Source organism: Notothenia coriiceps, unplaced genomic scaffold, assembly GCF_000735185.1.
Source record: "Notothenia coriiceps isolate Sejong01 unplaced genomic scaffold, NC01 NC01_scaffold00030217, whole genome shotgun sequence".
NCBI classification, from domain to species: Eukaryota; Metazoa; Chordata; class Actinopteri; order Perciformes; family Nototheniidae; genus Notothenia; species Notothenia coriiceps.
Window position 1 is genome coordinate 364,171 of NW_011362918.1, and position 21,600 is coordinate 385,770.

General features: G+C 40.6%; 1 protein-coding gene across 1 annotated transcript in view; it reads left to right on the forward strand.

Annotated features, from left to right (window-relative positions):
- Positions 1-21,600, forward strand: part of celsr1a (cadherin EGF LAG seven-pass G-type receptor 1a) — a 75,179-nt gene that overhangs the window by 24,108 nt on the left and 29,471 nt on the right. Inside the window, exons 7-12 of the mRNA XM_010787340.1 lie at positions 2,869-3,224; positions 3,315-3,603; positions 6,461-6,683; positions 8,015-8,130; positions 9,927-10,015; positions 18,758-18,838. Of these exons, the coding sequence (XP_010785642.1) occupies positions 2,869-3,224; positions 3,315-3,603; positions 6,461-6,683; positions 8,015-8,130; positions 9,927-10,015; positions 18,758-18,838 (1,154 nt within the window). The remainder of the gene's footprint in view (positions 1-2,868; positions 3,225-3,314; positions 3,604-6,460; positions 6,684-8,014; positions 8,131-9,926; positions 10,016-18,757; positions 18,839-21,600) is intronic.

Consider the following 21,600-nt stretch of genomic DNA (forward strand, 5'->3'; position numbering starts at 1 on the left):
ACGTACGTACGTACGTACGTACGTACGTACGTACGTACGTACGTAACCGTAACGTAACGTAACGTAACGTACGTACGTACGTCGTCGTCGTGTGTGTGTGTGTGTGTGTGTGTGTGTGTGTGTGTGTGTGTGTGTGTGTGTGTGTGTGTGTGTGTGTGTGTGTGTGTGTGTGTGTGTGTGTGTGTGTGTGTGTGTGTGTGTGTGTGTGTGTGTGTGTGTGTTAGACAGAACTATGTGGCCAGGGGAGCCTGCTGACAGGTGACAGACCGATGTATTAGCTTTAATGTGTGTGCTTGAGTGTATGATCATTGTGTGGTCATACGCAAACACAAGTGTGTCATTGCTTCACAGGTCATTAACAGCTCTTATCACCTCTCGAGTCCCACCACCTGTGGGACTCAAAATGTGTGGCCTGCCCATACAACTCTTTTTTATTTCTGTTAATAATTAATCCACCTACACCTCATTAAATACAATCTACCGACTGAACTGATAATATTTATCATTAGATTGAGATTCATATTTATAAGGCTGTTAAGTGCAATAACCTGTGTGCTTTAAACACATTTTTTACAAGCACTATTTCTTTATCTCGTAATCATGCCAGCTAAAAGAGATAAGGGGTAGTGTATAATGATAAACATTTACCCACGATACTTCAAAAGAGCTGAGATCACGCAGCAGCTTTGATGCTAGTTTTTACCCAAAGGGTCATCTAATAAACACTCACTAGGAGTAAGTGCTGTTAAACCTGTGTGTCTATTTGTGCTGGGGGGGGCCTATATGCGTGTGTGTGCATGCTTACACACATAGAATGTTGTTTTCCGTGGCTTATGTCCGTGACACTCCCTTTCCACGGTTCAGCCCATCCTCTGTATGTGTGTGTGATCCCATGCTAGCAGCTGGTGGGCGCTATAAATAGTGTGGGTTGGGATACCCCAAAAGGATAAAAAGAAACAAACAACTATCTTTTAAAGTGTCGCAAATATTCATCATATCATTACGACATTTTGAGTAAGAAAGCTAAGAGGTGTTGCCTTCCTCTTGCAGTATTTAAAAATACACCACTTATTATAATTGGTGCCGCATGATTGCCAAGCCAATGCAATCGGAATTTCTCAGCACCACCCTTGTCTTTTTTTTGAGCATCTTTCCATGATCCCATGATCCTTTCCGCCTTATGGTCCGTCATTTCTGGATCTAGTTGTGGTTGCACATGCTAAGTGGTGTCATTAGCCCCTCACCTCCCACCTCCACCGTCCTTTACCTTCCCTACTCTGAGAAGATAATAGATCTTAGAGCCCTGACTGTATTGTACCGTTAATCCTATATAGTTAACTTAGTCACAAAATAGCTCGGCTTGTGTGTCGAAGCCCTGTGTCAGTCAACGTGTAATAGCTTAACACTGAGCATTGCTGGAGTTGTGTGTTTGTGTGCAAGCAAGGAATACATCTGAATACTTTGTACAATAACCCATCGAAATGTGCCGCCAAATTAGCATTATATTCCCTAAAGTATGATTCTACACACATAATCATGTCACTGTGGGCACAAATTTCTAACTGAGTCAATGCAGCGAGTGTGTATTCGATGTCAGTTGACGGATCTCTGGCGGCAAGTGGGATAACAGAGTTTTCCCCGACTTACAGGGAGAGACAGGTGTGGAGCGCTGCAGAGACAGTAGCCCACTGATACTCAGCACTTTGTTGAATGAGCACCTCCATTCCAGCAGCCCACTACACCACAGCTGCTGCGTAATGTCACCGTCCTGCTGAGTGACTTGTTAATGCATGTGTGCATTTTGCATGTGCGCTTTTGGGGACTCTTGTTGCCCACCATGCACCTTGATTTACGTCCAACCCGAAATAAATGACCCTCACGTTGCTTCACATGGTGAGTTATCGGTCCGTCGTTGACCTCCAGTCTAGTTAGCAGTTAGCTCCAGACTTCTCCGATGAGCCGGCCTGTCCACACCCTGCTCTGATCGACAGTGCGTCTGTGTTTGCATGAGGAGAGTAAGGGTCCTGAGAAACAACCTCATCCGCGACCACGCCTGAGAGTGACAGCGCATCTGTGGTCCAACCTCACTGTGGCTCTTTCACCCCAACACACATGACACACTCTCCAGTAAAGCTCTGCAATCTGACCCATCTCCCTGCCATGTTTCAACAGTATTAACCCCCTGTGAATTTCATCTGGCCCCACCACCTGTTGTCAGCTGTATTTCACCCAGCCTGTGCCCTCTGTAGCCTATAGCCTCCTGTTTCCCTCCATAGGCACCAGAGCTTACAGTTGTGCCAGAAGTAGGTATGAGACCAGACCCAAGCCTCCCTAGGGGCCGAAATGTTAGACTGATCCAATTACTCCCAGCCGGGGCTTGAATCAGACCGAATCTGCTCCGGCTGGATACTACTTAATTCAATCTAGTGATAAAAGTGATACAAAGTACACAAGTCAAGCTGTTAAACCACAGTGTAGAGGGGGCAGAAGAGATATGATTAGGTCCAACCAGTATTGAGTCGATGCTGTACTTCAAATAGTGGCCTTTTGCATTTTTTAAATTAACTTTGATTTGAAAAGAATTGCCCAACTATTTCACATTGATTTGCATCCTTGGAGACTCATTTGGCTTTTTTAGTCTTTGTATTTCATCTTAATTTGACCTTCCTGTGCTTTGTTTGTATGAAATCATTCGCCTTGCTGAATCCTGGCCTCATGTCTAAGGACACACTGAGCCTCATGTCGTTAAATATCTGCCTGTCACTGCGTTTTGTGTCCTTTTCTGTTGCTAGTTGCTTTAATGCCACTTGGGAGTTGCCTGATTGTCAAGTCAAACATTCTAATATCTCCTCTCTCTCTTTTTTACAGATGGTATCCATCACGTTGTGGCCCTCTGCACGCTGCGTGTCACCATCATCACTGACGACATGTTGACCAACAGCATCACGGTGCGTCTGGAGAACATGTCCCAGGAGCGCTTCCTCTCGCCCCTGCTCAGCCTCTTCCTCGAGGGCGTAGCGGCCGTGCTCTCCACCACACGGGAGGCAGTTTTCGTTTTCAACATCCAGAACGACACTGACGTGCAAGGCTCCATCCTCAACGTAACATTTTCCGCGCTTCAACCTGGAGGCGCTGCGGGTAAAGGGACGTTCTTCCCTTCTGAGGAGCTGCAGGAGCATATCTACCTCAACAGGACCCTGCTCAGGCTCATATCCTCTCAGGAGGTAACTCATATATGTATACAGACACTAACATGCAGACATTAACTTAAAATAAACGACCATGTTAAGCTTGAGGTTTCTTCTTCTCTCCAGGTGTTGCCGTTTGACGACAACATCTGCCTGCGGGAGCCCTGTGAGAACTACATGAAGTGTGTGTCGGTGCTCAAGTTCGACAGCTCCCCTCCCTTCATCGCCTCCGACACGGTTCTGTTCAGGCCGATCCACCCCATCAACGGGCTGCGCTGCCGCTGTCCGCTGGGCTTCACCGGGGACTACTGCGAGACCGAGATCGACCTCTGCTACTCAGGGCCCTGCAAGAACAACGGGAGATGCCGCAGCAGAGAGGGGGGGTACACCTGCGAGTGCCAGGAAGACTTCACGGGTGAGTCTTCTACATGTACAAAAAAAAGAAAAAAGAAAGTCATTTTTTCTTTAACAAGGAAAAAAAAGAGACTTGTCAAATCTCACTATGATGTTGGAAGTAACTTTTAGGACCTTTTCACTCAAATAACCCATTTGTCTTCATAGTCTTTTGTAGCTGTCATGTCATCAGAGAGAGATCACATAAAACAAATCATACCTTAAATACCTCTTTATTTATTCCCATTATTAGTATTTTTGATAATTACAATCAAATTAAACCTCATTGATAATAGCCTTTATGTATTAAATCCACCCCCGGAAGAAGAAGTGTTTTATGAGTAAGTGCAAGACTAAATCTTTTTCTGACAGTGCTTTAATGAATGATACTTCACTGAGAGGTTGTAAAAGCTCTCAGCACCTATTGTTGTAGCTACCGGTCGATCAGAGTGCAAGAAGGGAAGAAATGCTTTGTTATGCTGTAGGTAAAACCACCTGCACACATACATTAGATTAATTGCTGTAGAGGAATGCTGTCTATTCTAGTAAAACCAGATCTCAGACATCACCAACCTAATTCTTTTCAAATAAAATTGTTGTTTTAAAACTTTGAGTAGTGCTAATATTATGAAAGACTAGCACAACAGTATGTTTTACTGTAAAAAAAAATAGGCATGTTTACAATGATGTTGTTTCAAATCAATGTCCCTTGTCCCATTGTTTTTAAAAAACCGACTTTAAGAAAAGGGTTTTTAGGATCAGTAAAGATTATTATCAAGTAGACAAATTGCATTTAAACAATATGTATAACTAATAGGAACATGTTGACATATTCAAGACTCCACAAACTAGGGGAGAAAAAGCCTTCTAGCTAGCAATGTAGTTTTAAAATGATCACAAAATGATTTATAAGAAATTAAGTGCATTCATGTATATACACACACAATGTGTTTCAGCAAGAATGCAAGCACAGGTTTTATCTATATGAAAATATCTTAGTCTACATTAAATCTAAAACCAGGCTTTTATCAGATTTAGAGGTCTTCCTGGAAGCGGGCACTTATAGTCACTCTGCACAGCATTTACATGGTAGATGAGCCTCGGAAGCTTTCATCATTCCCATTCAAATCACTTTCCGAAATATTTCCCGATGTCAGTGATCTTCCTCCCATACTTCCCCCTTGTTCATCTGATACCTGGCTGACTGTCTCTGCTCTCTAATAGATCCTGGAGGGGCCCCTGACAGCCGTCATGCCTCCCTTCCCTCTGTCTCTCCCAACACTCTTCCTCTCCTTCTCTTCCTCCTTGGTCTTATCTGATGTAATTACCTGATTATACCTGCCTGTGTCACTCACTGGCCCTCTCTCGCCTTCTCCACGTGATCCCCATGTCCGTCTTCTCCGCTCACCTGCCATATTGTCCTTACCTACATCCCGGTGTCCCCTCTTTGAAGGTCACAGTTCAACTCCAGATAGTCAGGGCCCATCAGGCGCCATTATGGGGCTGATGACAAGCGGGCCTGATCTCTCCTCCTTGGGTTTCCGACATTACAGGGAAACAGATCCTCATAATTCGCCCTCGGAAAAAAGGATTACACTGAGGAGAGAAGGGCCATTAGCTGGTTCCAGCGCTCTGGTGTTGGGGGGTCTGTGTGTGTCCCGGGTGGAGAGATCTTGTCTGGACAGAAAGTTGACACAAAACACTGCATGGGACAGAGGCACCCATCACAAATAATATTCCAGTCAGTATTAGTGGAGGAATGTATATAAGCCGAGCTAGGAAACTGAGAGCCACATGGTCATCTAGGAGGAATTTCCCATGGCACGACCCACTGCTGTAATTTACTAAATGAAATCATAGAATCTTATAAACTCTGGTATCAACATGCAGCCTTCAAACTATTTTGTGAAGGACTGACTTATGGTAACTCCCAAATTGTGGTTGGCAGAGCAAATCAAAAGTGGCCTTGTTAGCATGGATAATTCAGTTGGTCTCCTGAGGATTTTCTCAATATTTAAACCAACTCACAATAGGAATCCGGGAAAACCAACATATAGACAAGCTCAGCACCAAGTTAATAAATTACGCCTGTTAACTGCAGCTACGCACAAAGGCGTTTCATTGCAGTATTCTCAAAAATGCAAAGTTGCCTATCTCCAATTTTGATTGTGAACAGCTAGGCCATTAAATGGTACATTTTAGTAAAAGATAGACATAGCTAGTTTAAGTAGATGTAGAAGTGGTTGCATGAAAGTAGGGGAAATAAAACCAAAACTATAATGACGCTATGGAAGATTTGGCTGGTAAGCTATTGTCTGTGGTTAATCATATCAGCTTTACAGACTTTACTTAATGGAAGAATGACTTATCTCTGTGTTCAACAATGTGTTTTCTCTTGCCACCCCCTTCTTGTGCCTCTTTTATCTCCCATCCTCTCCCTTCTCTCCAAATATGACCAAATTACACTATAGTTAAAACCTGCGCTTCCCAGAAAAGGCCTATAAACAGGGCTTTGTTCTCCATTGATGCTCATGTTGAGATTGGCTTTTCCTAGGCTGATGTAACCTACAAAAGTTTTATAAGTGTGCTTGACTTAAAGTCAAAGGAATCTTGTTAAAACAACTGGATTCAAAACAGATGATGCATCTGTATTTCAGTCAAGGGTGGACGTTATGCTTCATAGAAAATATGAAATGGTGATTATAGATTGATGACAAGTCATTTATCATTCACATTGCCCTGCACAAACAGTGTTGTCTTAAGTTTCCAGACAGCAGATATATCACCTCTTTAAACCAGGCAGCAGTGAAGGTGTAAACTAAATAAAAAATGAAATGTCAAATCCTACAGATTTAACTGAACCCCCTCTCTTCTAACAGGCGAGCACTGTGAGCTGAATGCATCCTCCGGCCGCTGTGAACCCGGTGTGTGTAAGAACGGCGGCAATTGTGTCAACCGGCTGGCAGGAGGTTTCATGTGCCAGTGTCCACAGGGAGAGTTCGAGAAGCCGTACTGTGAGATGACCACCCGCAGCTTCCCCGGACAGTCCTTCATCACCTTCAGAGGCCTGAGGCAGAGGTTCCACTTCACCGTCTCCTTCACGTGAGTGCTTTCCTTGCTTCCTTTGCTACTTTTGTTTCTTCTCTTTACCAATAACAGTATGGAATACATTCTAGATACATGTTACTCACTGTTTGCTAAGTCTTATCCATCTTAGTCAGTTTCTTCAAGCTTTAACACTCACTGACAGATTTAAAGCTAGCACTAGCTAGAGAGCTAACAATAGCCTTCTTTAGCTGATACAGATGGCTACATACATGCTAACAACCGTGCTAACCATTGCAGCATATACAATAATTAAATAATTCATTTACTGGACTGTAAAGATGTTCAAAAGTGTTGGATTTACAAAATCATGGCTGGTAAACTTCGATAATGTTGTTTTCTTTCCTGCACTACACACCTTTTCACAGCAGCAGTAGCTACTACACGTCCGTCCTACTTGTAGCAGTGTAGCAAACTCTAATTTGGGGAGTGTGTGGAGCTGCACAAATGAAAAACAGTTGAGTTTAAAGAGCTAAAGTGTGTCAACCGGGGCGTGTACAGACATATACACACTTTTTCATTGTGTCCAATTCCCTTCTATAAGAGGAAAGAAGAAGCAATCCTTCTTAACGTGCAATGTTATGAGGTGTGCTTGTGAAACTGCTGGAGGAAAAAGATAACCCTGGCTCAGCAAAATTGCAACACACAGTAAATATTATTCCCTTTACCGGGAATAGGTAGAATGAGTTTAGTGGCGACACGGTGACGGTGAGAAAGGTTTGCAGTGGAGTGAAAACAGGAAAGGCTGTGTGATGAGTTTCTTCTTATCAGTGTTTGGTTACAGCCATCCTGACTTCCTGTCCTGTCGGCCTCCGTGGCATCTGCCGGCTGACTCCTCTGCCCTCACCTTACACACACACACACACACACACACACACACACACACACACACACACACACACACACACACACACACAGCTATGTGAACTTTGTACCATAGTAGTGTAGGTATTTACCGGGTCTTTCTCCCTCTCTGCGGCCCACCAGCCTTCACACTTCCTGCCTTTCCTTTCCAAGTGACTTTTCCTCAAGAGCTTCTCGGCCCTTTCATCATAAAGCTATCCGCAAGGCCTTCAACCGTGGAGTCCCGGTCGGTTTGAGTTGGATAGGTGCTTAGAAATGTGACAGGAAACATGAGCTAGAGTGGAGGAAACAATTGAAAAACGTCTCACTTTGGACTTTAAAACTAAATAAATTAATCATTTATACATCAAAAATCAAAGCTAATTTGTTTTTGTTTTTTACAACCTTTAAGAAGGTACTGGATCTCCATTTTTGTGTTTGATCTGTTCTTGTAATTTCCTATAAAATCCAATTTGTCTTTGCAGGTTTGCTTCCAGAGAGAGGAACGCTCTGCTTCTCTACAATGGCCGATTCAATGAGAAGCACGACTTCATCGCTCTGGAGATTATTGACGAGCAGATTCATCTCACATTCTCTGGAGGTGAGTGTGTGTGTGTGTGTGTGTGTGTGTGTGTGTGTGTGTGTGTGTGTGTGTGTGTGTGTGTGTGTGTGTGTGTGTGTGTGTGTGTGTGTGTGTGTGTGTGTGTGTGTGGTGACCACTTTAAGTATTTGTTGTTAATATCAGCTATGTTATAAGTAGATACACGCAAGTGCTCTTAATCTGAAGTGGCTTTCACAAAGAGACGGCTAAAACACTTTAATCATCATGCGTTTTCTTTGAACAGGGGTGTGTATTTTTTTGTGCAATCGTGTATCCAAATGTACCAGAGTTTTAACATGTACTTCAGTGGGTGTTTCTGTGCGTGGTAAGAGATATGGGTGTGTTTTTGAAAGCAGCTGCTTTCTCATAGAGAGGGAGCTGTCAGACTGATTAATGATGGTACAGACATTAAACTAGCCAAAAACACCCAATACACACACAACACACACACAGACAAATGCCAACAATAATTGGACCGACCATTAAATGCTTTTTTTTTAACAACCAAGGCAAGTTATTAAAGCATGTATTGACACAGAAACATGCATGCACACGCACAGTTCATGTGCAATGAAACCATTGGTGGAAAAAGTACTAAAGTATAAGTACCAGGATTACAAATTACTTATTATGCAGAATTTCCAGTAACAGAATCCTTTATATTAATGTATTGGACTATAATTATTGATGCATTGATTCATACATCACTCAAATGTTGCAGATGGTAACATGCTTTATATACTTCTAGTTTTGGAATCTTTATCTTATTTTATTTTAACATAAACTAATACATTATCATTAATCTTTTCATTTTATTTTGTATTATTATTCAAAATCTTCACAGTAACTAGCAACTTAAGTTGTCAGAAACAGTACGACATCTGAATCCCAGTGAAGTAGAAGTATATAGTAACAGAAAAGTACCTTCAAATTGTACTTCTAACTACATTATTTAATTAAATGTTAGTTTCTTTCCACCCCTGAATCACACACTCACAATAATTATCCAAACTGGAAACTGTTGGATTGCAGATCAAACACATTTTCTCCGGGCTTATGAATAATGTTTTCAGAGTCGCCCTATTTTCCCATGGTGCGAGGAATTCAGTTCTTATGATTATGTTGGGCGAAGCTTGTTTGGGAGCCGAGCCAAGTCCCCGTTTAAAATCTGAAATATGACTTAATGTCAGAAGCATGACTCATCAAATAAAATACTCAGAAACATGATTCATGGTTAATGAAAGTAGTGCGGAAGAAATCCCTTGATTTATTCGCAGTATTTATCCTCCAATACGTTTTGACTTAAATGCAGTATAGGGCAAAGCAGGATATACAATCACTTCCTTCTTTTTCTTTTTCCCTTTGATGTGCACAGCTAGAAAACTGATCCATCACTTATTAAGCCCCTCTCACACACACACACATCACTCAGTGTTGCCGTACTGTTTACTGATTTCCAGAGCAGTGGATTCCTGCCCCTGCTCCTCCTGCCCTTGACAAACAGAGTAAACCCTCAGTAAATCTGGTGCCATTGTGCTGTACAATCTTCTCACTGAGACCCATTGATACAGACTAATACTACCTTTCTCAGTTGATTTATGATCATGGTGTGTGTTAAGGAAGTTCGTAGAGTTTGCCTTTAATGATATCTAATCAATTACCTGTGGTGGAGCAAAATAGACATTTCTGTGAGCATTCAGCAGCAGATGTTCTCAACAATTTAAATTACGTTATATCTGTAATTCACTTTTCCCTCTCTTTCTTCTCCCTGTTCCTCTTCTTCCCTCGTCTTCCAGGTGAGACAAAGACCACAGTGTCTCCATACATCCCAGGGGGGGTCAGCGACGGCCAATGGCACTCGGTCCAGCTCCATTACTACAACAAGGTAAGAAACAACCTACCAATGCCCATCCAGTCGAACATTTCCTTTTCAGCATTTGAAAAACGGTGATGGGGTTAAACCATGGCATGACCCTTCAGATTTCGCTTTGGAGATTTTGTAATATGAAAAAATCTCATTGAATATTGCACTTTTTCCTTCAAGTTCATTATTAGCCAGTGTTGAGAGTTGATAAGTTCAGGGGTTGTATTGTGGAAGTGTATGAAATGTGGCTTTCTTTGAAGCTACAGAGGAAGTTGACTTTGACTGCTTATTCGGGAGATTATCTTTACAGAGCAGGTTTGACTAATGACGTTAACTCTGACATGGGTTAACCCCTCTTGCCTTAGCATTCCACGCTAAATTATGGTATAGCTTTTGTGGAAAAAGTTCAGGGGCCTGGCATTGGCTTCAAGGGTCAAAAGTTCATCCACTGTCCCACTCACAGCTTACTGGTAAATGTATATGTATTTCTAAGGCAAGGGCCTGTAGATACTCTGTTATTGTTAAAATCTCAATTGAATCTACTTTCAACATTTTTATTTTTCATCGCCAGAAATCTTTGTTTCATTCACAGTGTCTAATGTCGTCTTCGGTACGTTCCCACCTCTATGGTTCCCACGATGGTCTTCTTGCGTCTTTATTAAATCCAATCCCAGACAAGAGACAGCGATTATTTCACAAGCTGTCTCATGTATCCTCTTCACTTGTAATATTAGATTAGAAGAGAGCTTACATTGCCGTCAATTGCTGTGGTGTTAATTTCTAACAAACTTCCACAGCTTGCGGGCATCATTCTTATAACAATAAACCAGGCAGGAAATAAGATGCACTCGCTTTCTAAACATGTACGTTCAATAGTTTTATTATTCCGGTTTAACTGTTTAAATCATCAGAACAGGTTAGTCGGCTGTTTGTGGCCTTTTATCTTAGTTAGGTAAAGAATATAAAGATATATTTTTACAATTTGATGTTGAAACTCTGATTCGTTTCCCATTTTCAATTGAAACCATTCCATTTTACCCTTGTGGACCTAAGACACACCATGTACCAGCCTTATTCAATAAGCTATTACAGCTAATATGCTAACTTCTTAAATGCAGAACATTATATTTTCTGACAAAAGAAATCCATCCCCCTTTTCATTCACTATTGGGTCTACAGTCATGTATCCAGGGTTCGAGTTATAATCTGAGTTTTATGGGGGTCTTTAAAACGTGTGCACGCGTGTAAGCACACACACACACACACACACACACACACACACACACACACACACACACACACACACACACACACACACACACACACACAGCAGCAGCAGCCCTCTACTTACTACAAACTTAAATATGAAAAGGTTCAACTACGCGCACACACATAATCTCGGTTTGCGCAGCACGCTCACAGGCATAGATTGCGCAATCATTTATTATTATTTATAGCCTATTTACCTCGTTAATGTAAATAATACTCATTACATTGACACATGCATTATTTGTGATTAAAATAATGGTTGTTGGTAATGTATTAGCGACCCCCACAGATGTATGATTTCACTGCTTTCATAGGAGCTCAGACCCCTCCTTATGGAAGCTCAGCTCCCATTGGCTCCCACATAACTCGAACCCTGCATGTATCCAACGCTGTTAGCCATAGCATAACTAGCCGACCCAACACTTCCAGCATCATATTTCAGCAGCACCTGTGTTCTACAACTTGTTAAAGAGAGCGCCCTGCTTCTTGGCCTGATGCTAGCTTACAATGCAAACCTTCTCACATTTCACAGGTTGTTCGCCTCTTTCTTGTGACCAGCTATAGAGCCCATAGCATACTTGGTAGGGACGTCTTCATCAAAGGGGATGACTCAGGCTACCATACTGTACTCTGTTAGCCACAGGGTGACATGTGTAGCTATTGTTTAAGGCTGCATGTCTGCCTAGAGACAATATCTTAAACCTTGTACTGCTTTGTTAGCGTTGCTGCAAGGTCCCTAACTACCCTAGATATTTTTTGCAGAGTACAATCTGTTGGCACTAAAGACTTCTTTGTTTTGTTTGTGCATTGGGTTGTCTGGTATTTGTCGGGACATCTCTATGGAAACAAAAATAGATTTAATTCCACGTCCCAACATATTTCCTGCTTTGTTGCAGTTCTGTGCAGTTTATTCTTCTGATTGATTTAGCTTCACTGATCCTACAGGCTTCCTCTTTGCTGCTGTTACCTGTTACCAACCCAGTCTCACGGAATTTCATGTTATAGTAACGAAATTAATTTAATCTATCGATTCGTGTTCACCAACACAATTTTCGCATTTTTTTCGTGTCACACAAAACGATTTTAAAAGCAATGTATTTCTATTTGTAGTGTGTTTCGTGCCTGCACCAAGTCTTTTTGTCCGGTCGGGTCTTGGAATATCAAAAGCTGTGTGGTTCATAAAAGCATTTTCTTACTCAATATCTTACCCTAAGCCTAACCCTATCCCTTTTATTTTAAATTATATAATGACGGAGTTTTTTTGCCATCCACGAGGAAAAGAAATGGGGCTCAGAGCCTCAGAATACTGAAATCTATATTTTTTCTCATCTTTTTTTCCTTCTAATGTGTTATTATTTGGTGCAGGCACAACACATACTACCAATAGAGATACATTGCTTCTAAAATCATTCTGTCAGAATACTGAAATCTGTATTTTTTTAAATCTGTTTTTCCTTCCAATTTGTTATTATTTACATTGCTTTTTACAATCGTTCTGTGTGACACGAAAAAAGTGACGAAATCGTGTTGTTGAACACGAATCAATAAATTAATTTCGTGACTATAACACGAAATGCCCTGAGACTGTGTTGGTTATACGCACACACAAGAAGTATGCACACAAACGCTCACTTGTTACACCAGTATTAAGAGTGTATCCTGGTGTTATAACCGTATAAAGCAGGGGATGTGTGCGTTCCACCAGTGTCAGTCTCAATGCAAACCAATGATTTGTAAAGCTGGTGACACATTCCGTTGAATTAGCCTGAAGCTGATTTTAGCGCTGACATAGGTGCGGCTTTTCTTCAAGTGTTGATCAGTAGTTGGATTGATGGTAATTTAATCCCACATCAGTTGCTGCAGGGTTTAGTGGAAATATATATGTCAGAAAGCAGTAATGTTCTCACAATACATCAGAGGTGTTGACATGTGAATGTGCAGATGTGAATGAAAGCACACGACTACTGTCTGCAAGAGCAGTCACACACACGTTTCTGTGCAAAGCTAATGTTAGCTTGCTAATACAGCCGTTGTGACCTTTTTGGATTAAAGAGTAAAATAAAGATGAAAGATCAAACTAATCATCTTATTCTTAATCAAAAGTAACGCAATATACCTCACACTACATTATGCCACTTGTTAGCCCATATCAAATGTAGCCTACGTATAATGTAATTCTTAACTAATTAAAGATGAACAAATACATTTAAGTGCCATCACACAAACTAGTTCTTACTGTACATTTAGATAAGTTGTTGCTAAATGTTTATGCTCAGTAAATATTTGCCAAATGTAAATGCTGCACAGCTAACTGAACTAGCTAACTGACTGAAGCTAACCAAAAACAGAGTAAGCTAGCTAAGGTACGTAATACAGTTTCAAAATAGGAGAACGGTAAACAATGTGACATGTTTGGTCGACACACTAGATGTAAACTATTAAGATTTTAAATTACATTTTTTTTAAAAACATCTCCTCAAACTAAAACAAAACGTATGCTAATTCCCATAACGTTAGCCTATGTTAGGTTAGCATTATTTAAAACATCCTTTTTCCACCTTCTATGCTATGTATCTGATAAAAAAAGCCATAACATGTTTTATCTGCCTATTAAAACTGTTATTGTTGGCAGTTTTTTTACAACTTGTGAAACTTAGTTACACTGTACATTCAATAAAAGCTGTTTCGAATCCAGTGTTGTTTGCCAACATGAGCACACAGTTGTTTTTTAACGGTCCCAACGGCACACTCACACAATACACACACTTGCACGCACAGACGGTGATTTACTGGGTCAGATGATGAGGCGGTTGAAGTTGTGCAGGTTTGTATGGGTGCCCCCTTTTTAAAGCCACTGCTGCTCTCCTTTTAAGAACCAGGGTGCCTCTGCTGAAATACAGAGGTCAGAGGTCGGGGGAGGGTTGGCATGACAACAGACGTGGACTTGCCATTGTAGCAAAGATCTAGGTCGGTTGGAAAGCTGTCTGTGCGTGTGTTTGCATCAGTGGGGGGCACACAAACAGAGAGCTACTCCGTGTGTGTGTGTGTGTGTGTGTGTGTGTGTGTGTGTGTGTGTGTGTGTGTGTGTGTGTGTGTGTGTGTGTGTGTGTGTGTGTGTGTGTGTGTGTGTGTTTTGAATGTGTGCATATGTCCGTACTGCCATTATAAATGTTACACAATAGAGGTAGATAAAGACATTTTTGAAATTCCACGGTGCAGAGTCTCAAGGAAAGTTTACTGTGTCAGCCAGGCAAATCTAAACAGGAAACACACATAACACACAGATAGAACGCGTCGATGGGTATTCTCGGAGCAGGAGGTTTTGTCTTGGGTTTTGATGTGTTGCTCACTACAGGAAATGATGTCTCTCGTTGCAGGAAATGATGTTATTTAGCTGGACACTGGGCAGGATGTCAGTTAAATGATGATTATATCTGTCAGACCACCTGCATGAGTTAAGTCAGGATTATATATACGCAGAATAGGAAAGAAATGCCTGATTTATTATTTAATACCATTTACATTTTCCATAATCTCAACATGATCCATTTCAGAAATTCATACATTTGTCATAGAAGTTTTGTCAAGAAAGAAAAAGCTTTTTTCCAACACACCCTCTCCACTAAATAAAGCTAGGAAATGCAGTTTGGAGACTCTGGAATAAAAAAAGGTTTAAGTGAAGAAAAAGTTCTTGTTTTGTATACAATTAAATGAAACTTTTAATCACATGAAGTTTGCAGCATTTTGTGGCTTTTGCATGTCGAACTTTCTTTATTCGAGTTGATTTGATGATCTTGGCAAGTACTAATCCTTAATGCAAACCCTTTTAAATGGGTCTGAGTGATGACAGATAAAATTACTTTGTGGTTGCATCCTATATGATCCTTTCCAATAAGTCTTCTGCTCCAGGCTTATATATTCTTGCTTATTATGATTTCAAATGGAAAACGATAAACAAGAAAGAACTTGCAGGTATATAAATCACACCATCGCTCATGTTTCACTGGCTGTCTTTAAACAAGAATATGAAATATGAGAATAAATGCTTATGACTTAAACATCAATACACTCTTAATCGTCTCTATGAATAAACTATAATTAAGTTCAACGCGATCCATCCACAGGGTGTTAAATTCAGCAAAGCATGAATGCAGACATGGCGTGCCTCTGTTGCATGACATGCTGCTCTGCACACTAGCTTGTTTTTAGACATTTTAATAGTTACACTTATGGTCTATGATATTTACAGCTAAGGTGTAGACGGCAATCCCAGACAGGCTTAGCTCGTTCTTATCACCTGCGAGTACCAAAAGTTCACTCTTTCTGCTTCTGCTGTTTCTCCGCTGGCTCTCACCCTGGTGCTGTTTACATGTCAAGACTTTAAGCACTAGACCATAAGTGCAAATTACTTCACAGCATAGCTTGAAGTATTTCTGAATATACTGTGCGTGCCTTCTTGCATTCCACCCCTTATGGATGTAACCCAACCCCCCATCCGTATTTGTATTTACACTTTAAGGCTGCAAAAGTGATTTAAAGATAGAGAGACACAGGGTTCTTACGGTAATTAAAAACCTGGAAAAGTCATGGAAATTCAAAATGCTAATTCCAGGTCCTGGAAAGGTTATGGAAAACAATATTTTTTCCAAAGTTTTGGAAAAGTCATGGAAATGTAACTAAAGTTGCATCAAATATAATTTATATTTTATCTAATCGCCGAAATAGTAATACTATAATGATAATACATACTGTATCGTATAGTAGAAACGTAAAATGGCATTTAACTGACGAGGTATTTTGCTGGTGAGAGATTTGAGTTGCTTTAGCGTGTAGAAGCTAGTAAGCCTACTATTGGATTTGTTTTAGATAGGCACAACATGTTAAAATAAACCATTATCAGTGGGACCGCTGAGAAAGAGTAATTTTTTTGGTCATGGAAAATTAGGTAAAAGTCCTGGAAAAGTCATTGAAAATCATTTGTGAAAAAGTGTATGAACCCTGGAGACACACTTTTAAAGCTGTTATATTCAATATATGTTCATATTAACAATTCATCAAAGGGAAGGTGTTTGTTAAAGGGTAAGTTGAAGTAACAAACTCACAGATATTTAGCGTCTTTCGTTTTGGTTTTATGGTCGGAAACTTTACTGTTTTAGTTAACTCTCTTTTCTTTCTGCATGAATATCAACATATTACAAATTAAGTTTTTGTTATCAAAGAAATTGCTTTGAGCATCAATGTATGCTATTAAATCAATAGCTGCTACCATCTGTTCTGTGTTTTCTCTCTGCTTCTTCCTGGATGTTTTCAGGGCTTATCGGTTTTCCAGGAGAAGCTGATGTGCCGTCAAACACACACACACACACACACACAAACACACACACACACACACACACACACACACACACACACACACACACACACACACACACACACACACACACACACACACACACACACACACACACACACACACACACACACACACACACACACACACACACACACACATATGCGGTGGATAATTGCTCTTGAAATAAATATACTGCCTTTAAGTGGTTTTGGAGTCGCCATCTATCTCCTTGTGTTGCAGTTTTATTGCTCTTAGTCGAGGGCCGTGTGGATTTCCAGGATGGCCGTGAAGACTTAGAGGGACAGACGCATGCCTTATTAGGTGTGTGGTTGTGTCATGGCGACCCTCACACACTTCATCAGCTGTGCATAGGGATCTGTGTGTCAGGTTGACTGCAGCACCATGTGTTTCTGAACAAATGCAGGGAGCATGTTTTTGTATTTTCTTTGCTAAGTGCTTCTCTTAAAATGTTAAGTAGTTATTTTTTGTATGTGAAGCCCCAGACAGGAAGGGGCCATGTTATTCTTTGTTCTTTTTGACGTGGGTTTCCCCAGACCTCAGACAGTTAAGGTTATCATCACAAATAAACACACACTTTGCATTTAAATACCAGAACGTTTCATTTTCCAAATTGAATTGCATGTGACATTTTAAACATGTGTATTCCATGAGAACAACGGTTGCTTTTAGTCATATTTCTACCACACAGTAATGTTACTTTTATGCTTCCAAACCCAGGTTTCATGTCAGTGTAACTACTTATGTTGACATGTGGAAGCTGGTTTTTGGGTTTCACATGCTTGTTCCTTTTCTTTTTCCTGCTGTAAATTCCGCCTGCTCTTGGCATAGCGTAGTATTTCACAGTGAGATATAAATCTGCCAGAGACATCTTTGTCCAAAGGCGGCAGCGCATGAGTTGTTGCCTATTGTCTGAGGTGGTGGGAGAGGTGTTTTTGAAGTGGGCAGGAAGGAATTATGGTTTACTTTAGATGTCATTATTGTTGGCAAATTGGCTGGTAGCAGATCCAACCACAGACACTTAAGCACGTATGTCTCGGTCTGCACCATGCAGTACATGCACACTGCAATGTAACTCTGAAAGGGATTGTTCGGATTGTTTGAAGTGGGGTTGTACATACCCATAGTACTTTTATTACCTACAGTAGATGGTGGTGGCATGCTTTTAGTTTTGAGGAACAGGCACGCTCACACAAGTTAAGCAATGAAGAGAGGACCACCTAACACAATCCATATCAGTAGACTGTTAGCTATATTTAGAATATGTTTAAGCCTTACCTACTAACAGCAGCTCTTTCTGATGGGAAGCTGAAGCCACTCTATGCTCTTCCTATAGTCACCAGACTCCATTGATTAGTGAGTTTGGTTTATTGTGTGACTTTTGTCCTCTGTGTTTCTGCTGCTTTGTTGTACATTGATGGGTATTTCAACTGGAGAAATGCACTTATACATGTCAACATCATAACACACTTGTGTTGCACGGTGTACCGATACTTGAAAGCGAATGTGATACATAATTACATCATGCTCAAGCCCATGCCCTCAAATCGAAGTCAAACAAGTGTAATTTATTTTGTGACAAACGAACGTTTTCGTAGTTTGACGAGGCAATTAATGGCAATGATAACTGTCTAATATGGCTATCTTTTTAGCTAATTTACCAATTTGGCTAACATCTGCAATATACATTTTGTCAATAATTATTTATATTACTGTTACATGACATGTACATGTTAATAAAATATAAAAAAAATTATATTTTATAAAACAAAAAAGTTGTTTGAGATGATGCTTAATTTTANTTTTGTCAATAATTATTTATATTACTGTACTATTACATGTTAATAAAATATAAAGTTAACTATCAAATAAATCACATAAACTCAAGTATAAAGAAGAGACCATGTTGTAAGAAAACTAACATTGTATTGATCATGAAAATAATAAAAGAAAAGTATTGAAAAAGAATCGGAATCGCAATTCTTGACTTGGTATCGGTATCGAAACCAAAATGTTGGTATCGTGACAACACTATAACACACACACATGTAGTGACGTGGCTTGGTTGTGGGCTCCAGGTCTAACGCGGTGTGTGTCTTTCTCCCACGGTGTTTCTCTCCCAGGAAGGGGGGAGTCTGATGGACTCCAGCGGGGCTCTGCGGCTCCCTCTCTATACTGCCTGGCTGGAGCTCAATCAGAAGGAGGTAACCTCTGACCTCTAGCCTATAGTCCCCATGGGTGCCCCCCCTTCCCCCCTCCCCCGGGTATCATGTAGTCCCTGCTCTGCTTCTAGTACAGTCTACTGGACTATCTCTGCTGTACATGCTTACCTCACAGAGGTAACATGGCCTCTAACGCTAGAGGTCTGGACTATAGAAGAGGCTATGGAGATTTCGGTGTGGTTTCTGGTTGGCTGTAGCAGTTCCCGTGTGACTTTCGGCATTCTTCTGTCTCCTGTTTTTGACGTCTTGGTGAAGTCATTAACACAGCAGCAACCATTCCTAACAAATATTGCTCTGTAGCGATACTGCTGGTCAAAAACTCCACAGGGTGACTTAATAAGTGCAAAACAACCCCTGCTTTGGCCTGGTGTTGCATGTGGTTGCTCTCACACTTTTCTGTTAAATAATTGTCTAATGTTTCTCCAGTGGACACAGAGGTCAGGGTCTGACTCCATGAGGCAGGTAGGGACAGTGAGTTGTTTTATATCAGACGTGTCATCTCTCAGGCTCTGTCTTTGTTACTCATACCTAAAAATACACCACAAATGTATAAGAGCAGAACAGTCACAATATCTTCTTGCGCATTTGTCAGCTCTCATTGACTTCATGCATTGAAGTTTGTTCAGGTGAAGTAAACATGTCTGAGCCTTTGCAGTTGGCAGGCTGCAGACAGCTAGGTGAGACACACGTTGAGCAGTGAGTGTGTTTTCTTTGGCAGCTTTGAGCTTGCAGAAGCACCGATTCTGTCAGGCAGGATTAACAACTCTCAGAAATCGTCTGAGATGGCTCTTGTAATAAGCAAGGACAGCAAGTCTCTCGAGGCTCACACTCTTTTGTTTATACTGTATTATAGTTAAAGGGATTTCATTGTGATTGTATTCTTAATCTTCACTTGTTACACTTAGATGCCTAATGGGTATCAGTGGTTTGTAATTGGATAATTGCCTATTTATTTGTCTGTATGTAAGTGTGTATGTATGTGTTTGTGTGTATGTGTGAGTAACAGCACTTGTGAAGGGGTTTAACTGATACGGCAAAATACTGCTTATGGTAAAAAAATACTAAATATTATATTATTTTTGAAAGTTTTAGACATTTATTTTCCATTCAGCAATGTGTACATTCTGTAATATCTATTTAAGGCATGAAATTATTAGCAATACCAGTTGATAATGGTGCATTATGCCGTATATTACACATACAACATGTTCACAACTATAGGACAGTATTGTGTGACGCATGTAATGAGAACCATATAACACTGATGTACTAATACTAAGTCAAACACTTCAGCTTTACTTTAGACACCGGTAGATAATAAATCTGCTTCTGAAGCTCGAAGAGGTGAATGGAGCCGTATATAAAGAAAGGGGGGTCTCGACACAGATGTTACGAATTGGTCGTAAAACACCTTCATCGGTTTAGCTTTTTTATGGTCATATTTATTTCTCTTGATGATTGAGCCAGGAAGAGCAGATGTGTACAGCGTTGTATCACTGAGGAATAAATCTGTCACTGCAGACCGCCTTCACACATGACTGCCTAACCCAGTACATCTTTGTATTTCGCATGTCTAATTCTCTTCACCTTCCCTCAAATTTACATTCCATCCTCCTGTGATGTGAAGGAGTGTGTTTCACTGAAAGTAGAACATTTCACACAGCTCACCTAGCATGACCTAAACCTCTTATTACTGTTGAGAGATACAGACAGTGGAATTTAAGGGGGGAATAAAATAGGAGAGATAAAAATGAATAGTGTATGAAGAGAAAGAAGACATCTATATGGTTTATGACCTCCTCCTCTTGCGCCTGTCTCCTCATCTTATCTCTTATATGATCCCTATCAAGTTCAGTTTTATTGTGCCACTGCTTTTACTGGTACACATTTAGCATCAGTCCTAGTGTTCCTTAATGGCTTTATCCTGTGCTCTCCATAAGGCTGTATGAGATAATGGTAGATGGTCAATGTAAAACAGCTGTGGTCTCAAAGGTCAGATTTAGATAAGTGGTATATATTTTAAATGTGTAGGATTGAAGGTAGCTTTTTTTTCAACCCAGGAATATTTTACTGCAACAGAAAGGAATGTGGTTATTTGACTCCAAGACCCATCATTCATGTTAACTTGAAAAACAACCTATTGCTAACTATAATAAATCTAGTTTCTCGCTGTTGGGAATTAACCGTTTATTTTTTGGCCGAGACTTAAATACGAGGTTTTACACAATTAGTCTGTACGCTAAATGTCTCTAAAGGTAGAACGAGGGAAACTTAGCTTAGCTTAAGTCCTGTAGTACAGGGGTTCCCAACCTTTTTTCCCAAGAGCCCTCCCCACATGACTCCTGTCGGAAGTTGCGCCCCCCCTAATCCTAACACAAGGGGGGGGGGGGTGTAATTAAAGTTTAAAAGTCAAAAAAATGCCACAACGACTCAGGATTTATTCATTTGGATTCCCGCTGTATGAAGAAATTAAAGGATGGCGCAAGTGGAAACAATTCACAAAGGGATTAAACTGTTTAAAACAACCTATTCGGCGTAAAAAAATTTTTGTATCAGTAACCAGAGTACGGCCAAAGTCAACCTAATTAAACAGTGTCACTAGGGCTAGTCCAGCCAAAGGGAGGGTAACATCTATAAATCTGAAAACTTAAGGTGTATTTGTAGCGGTTTTAGGGGTTTCAATGAAACTCGTACAACAAATTTATTTTTTTCAAATTAGGGAAACTTAACAAAAGGTGAACACG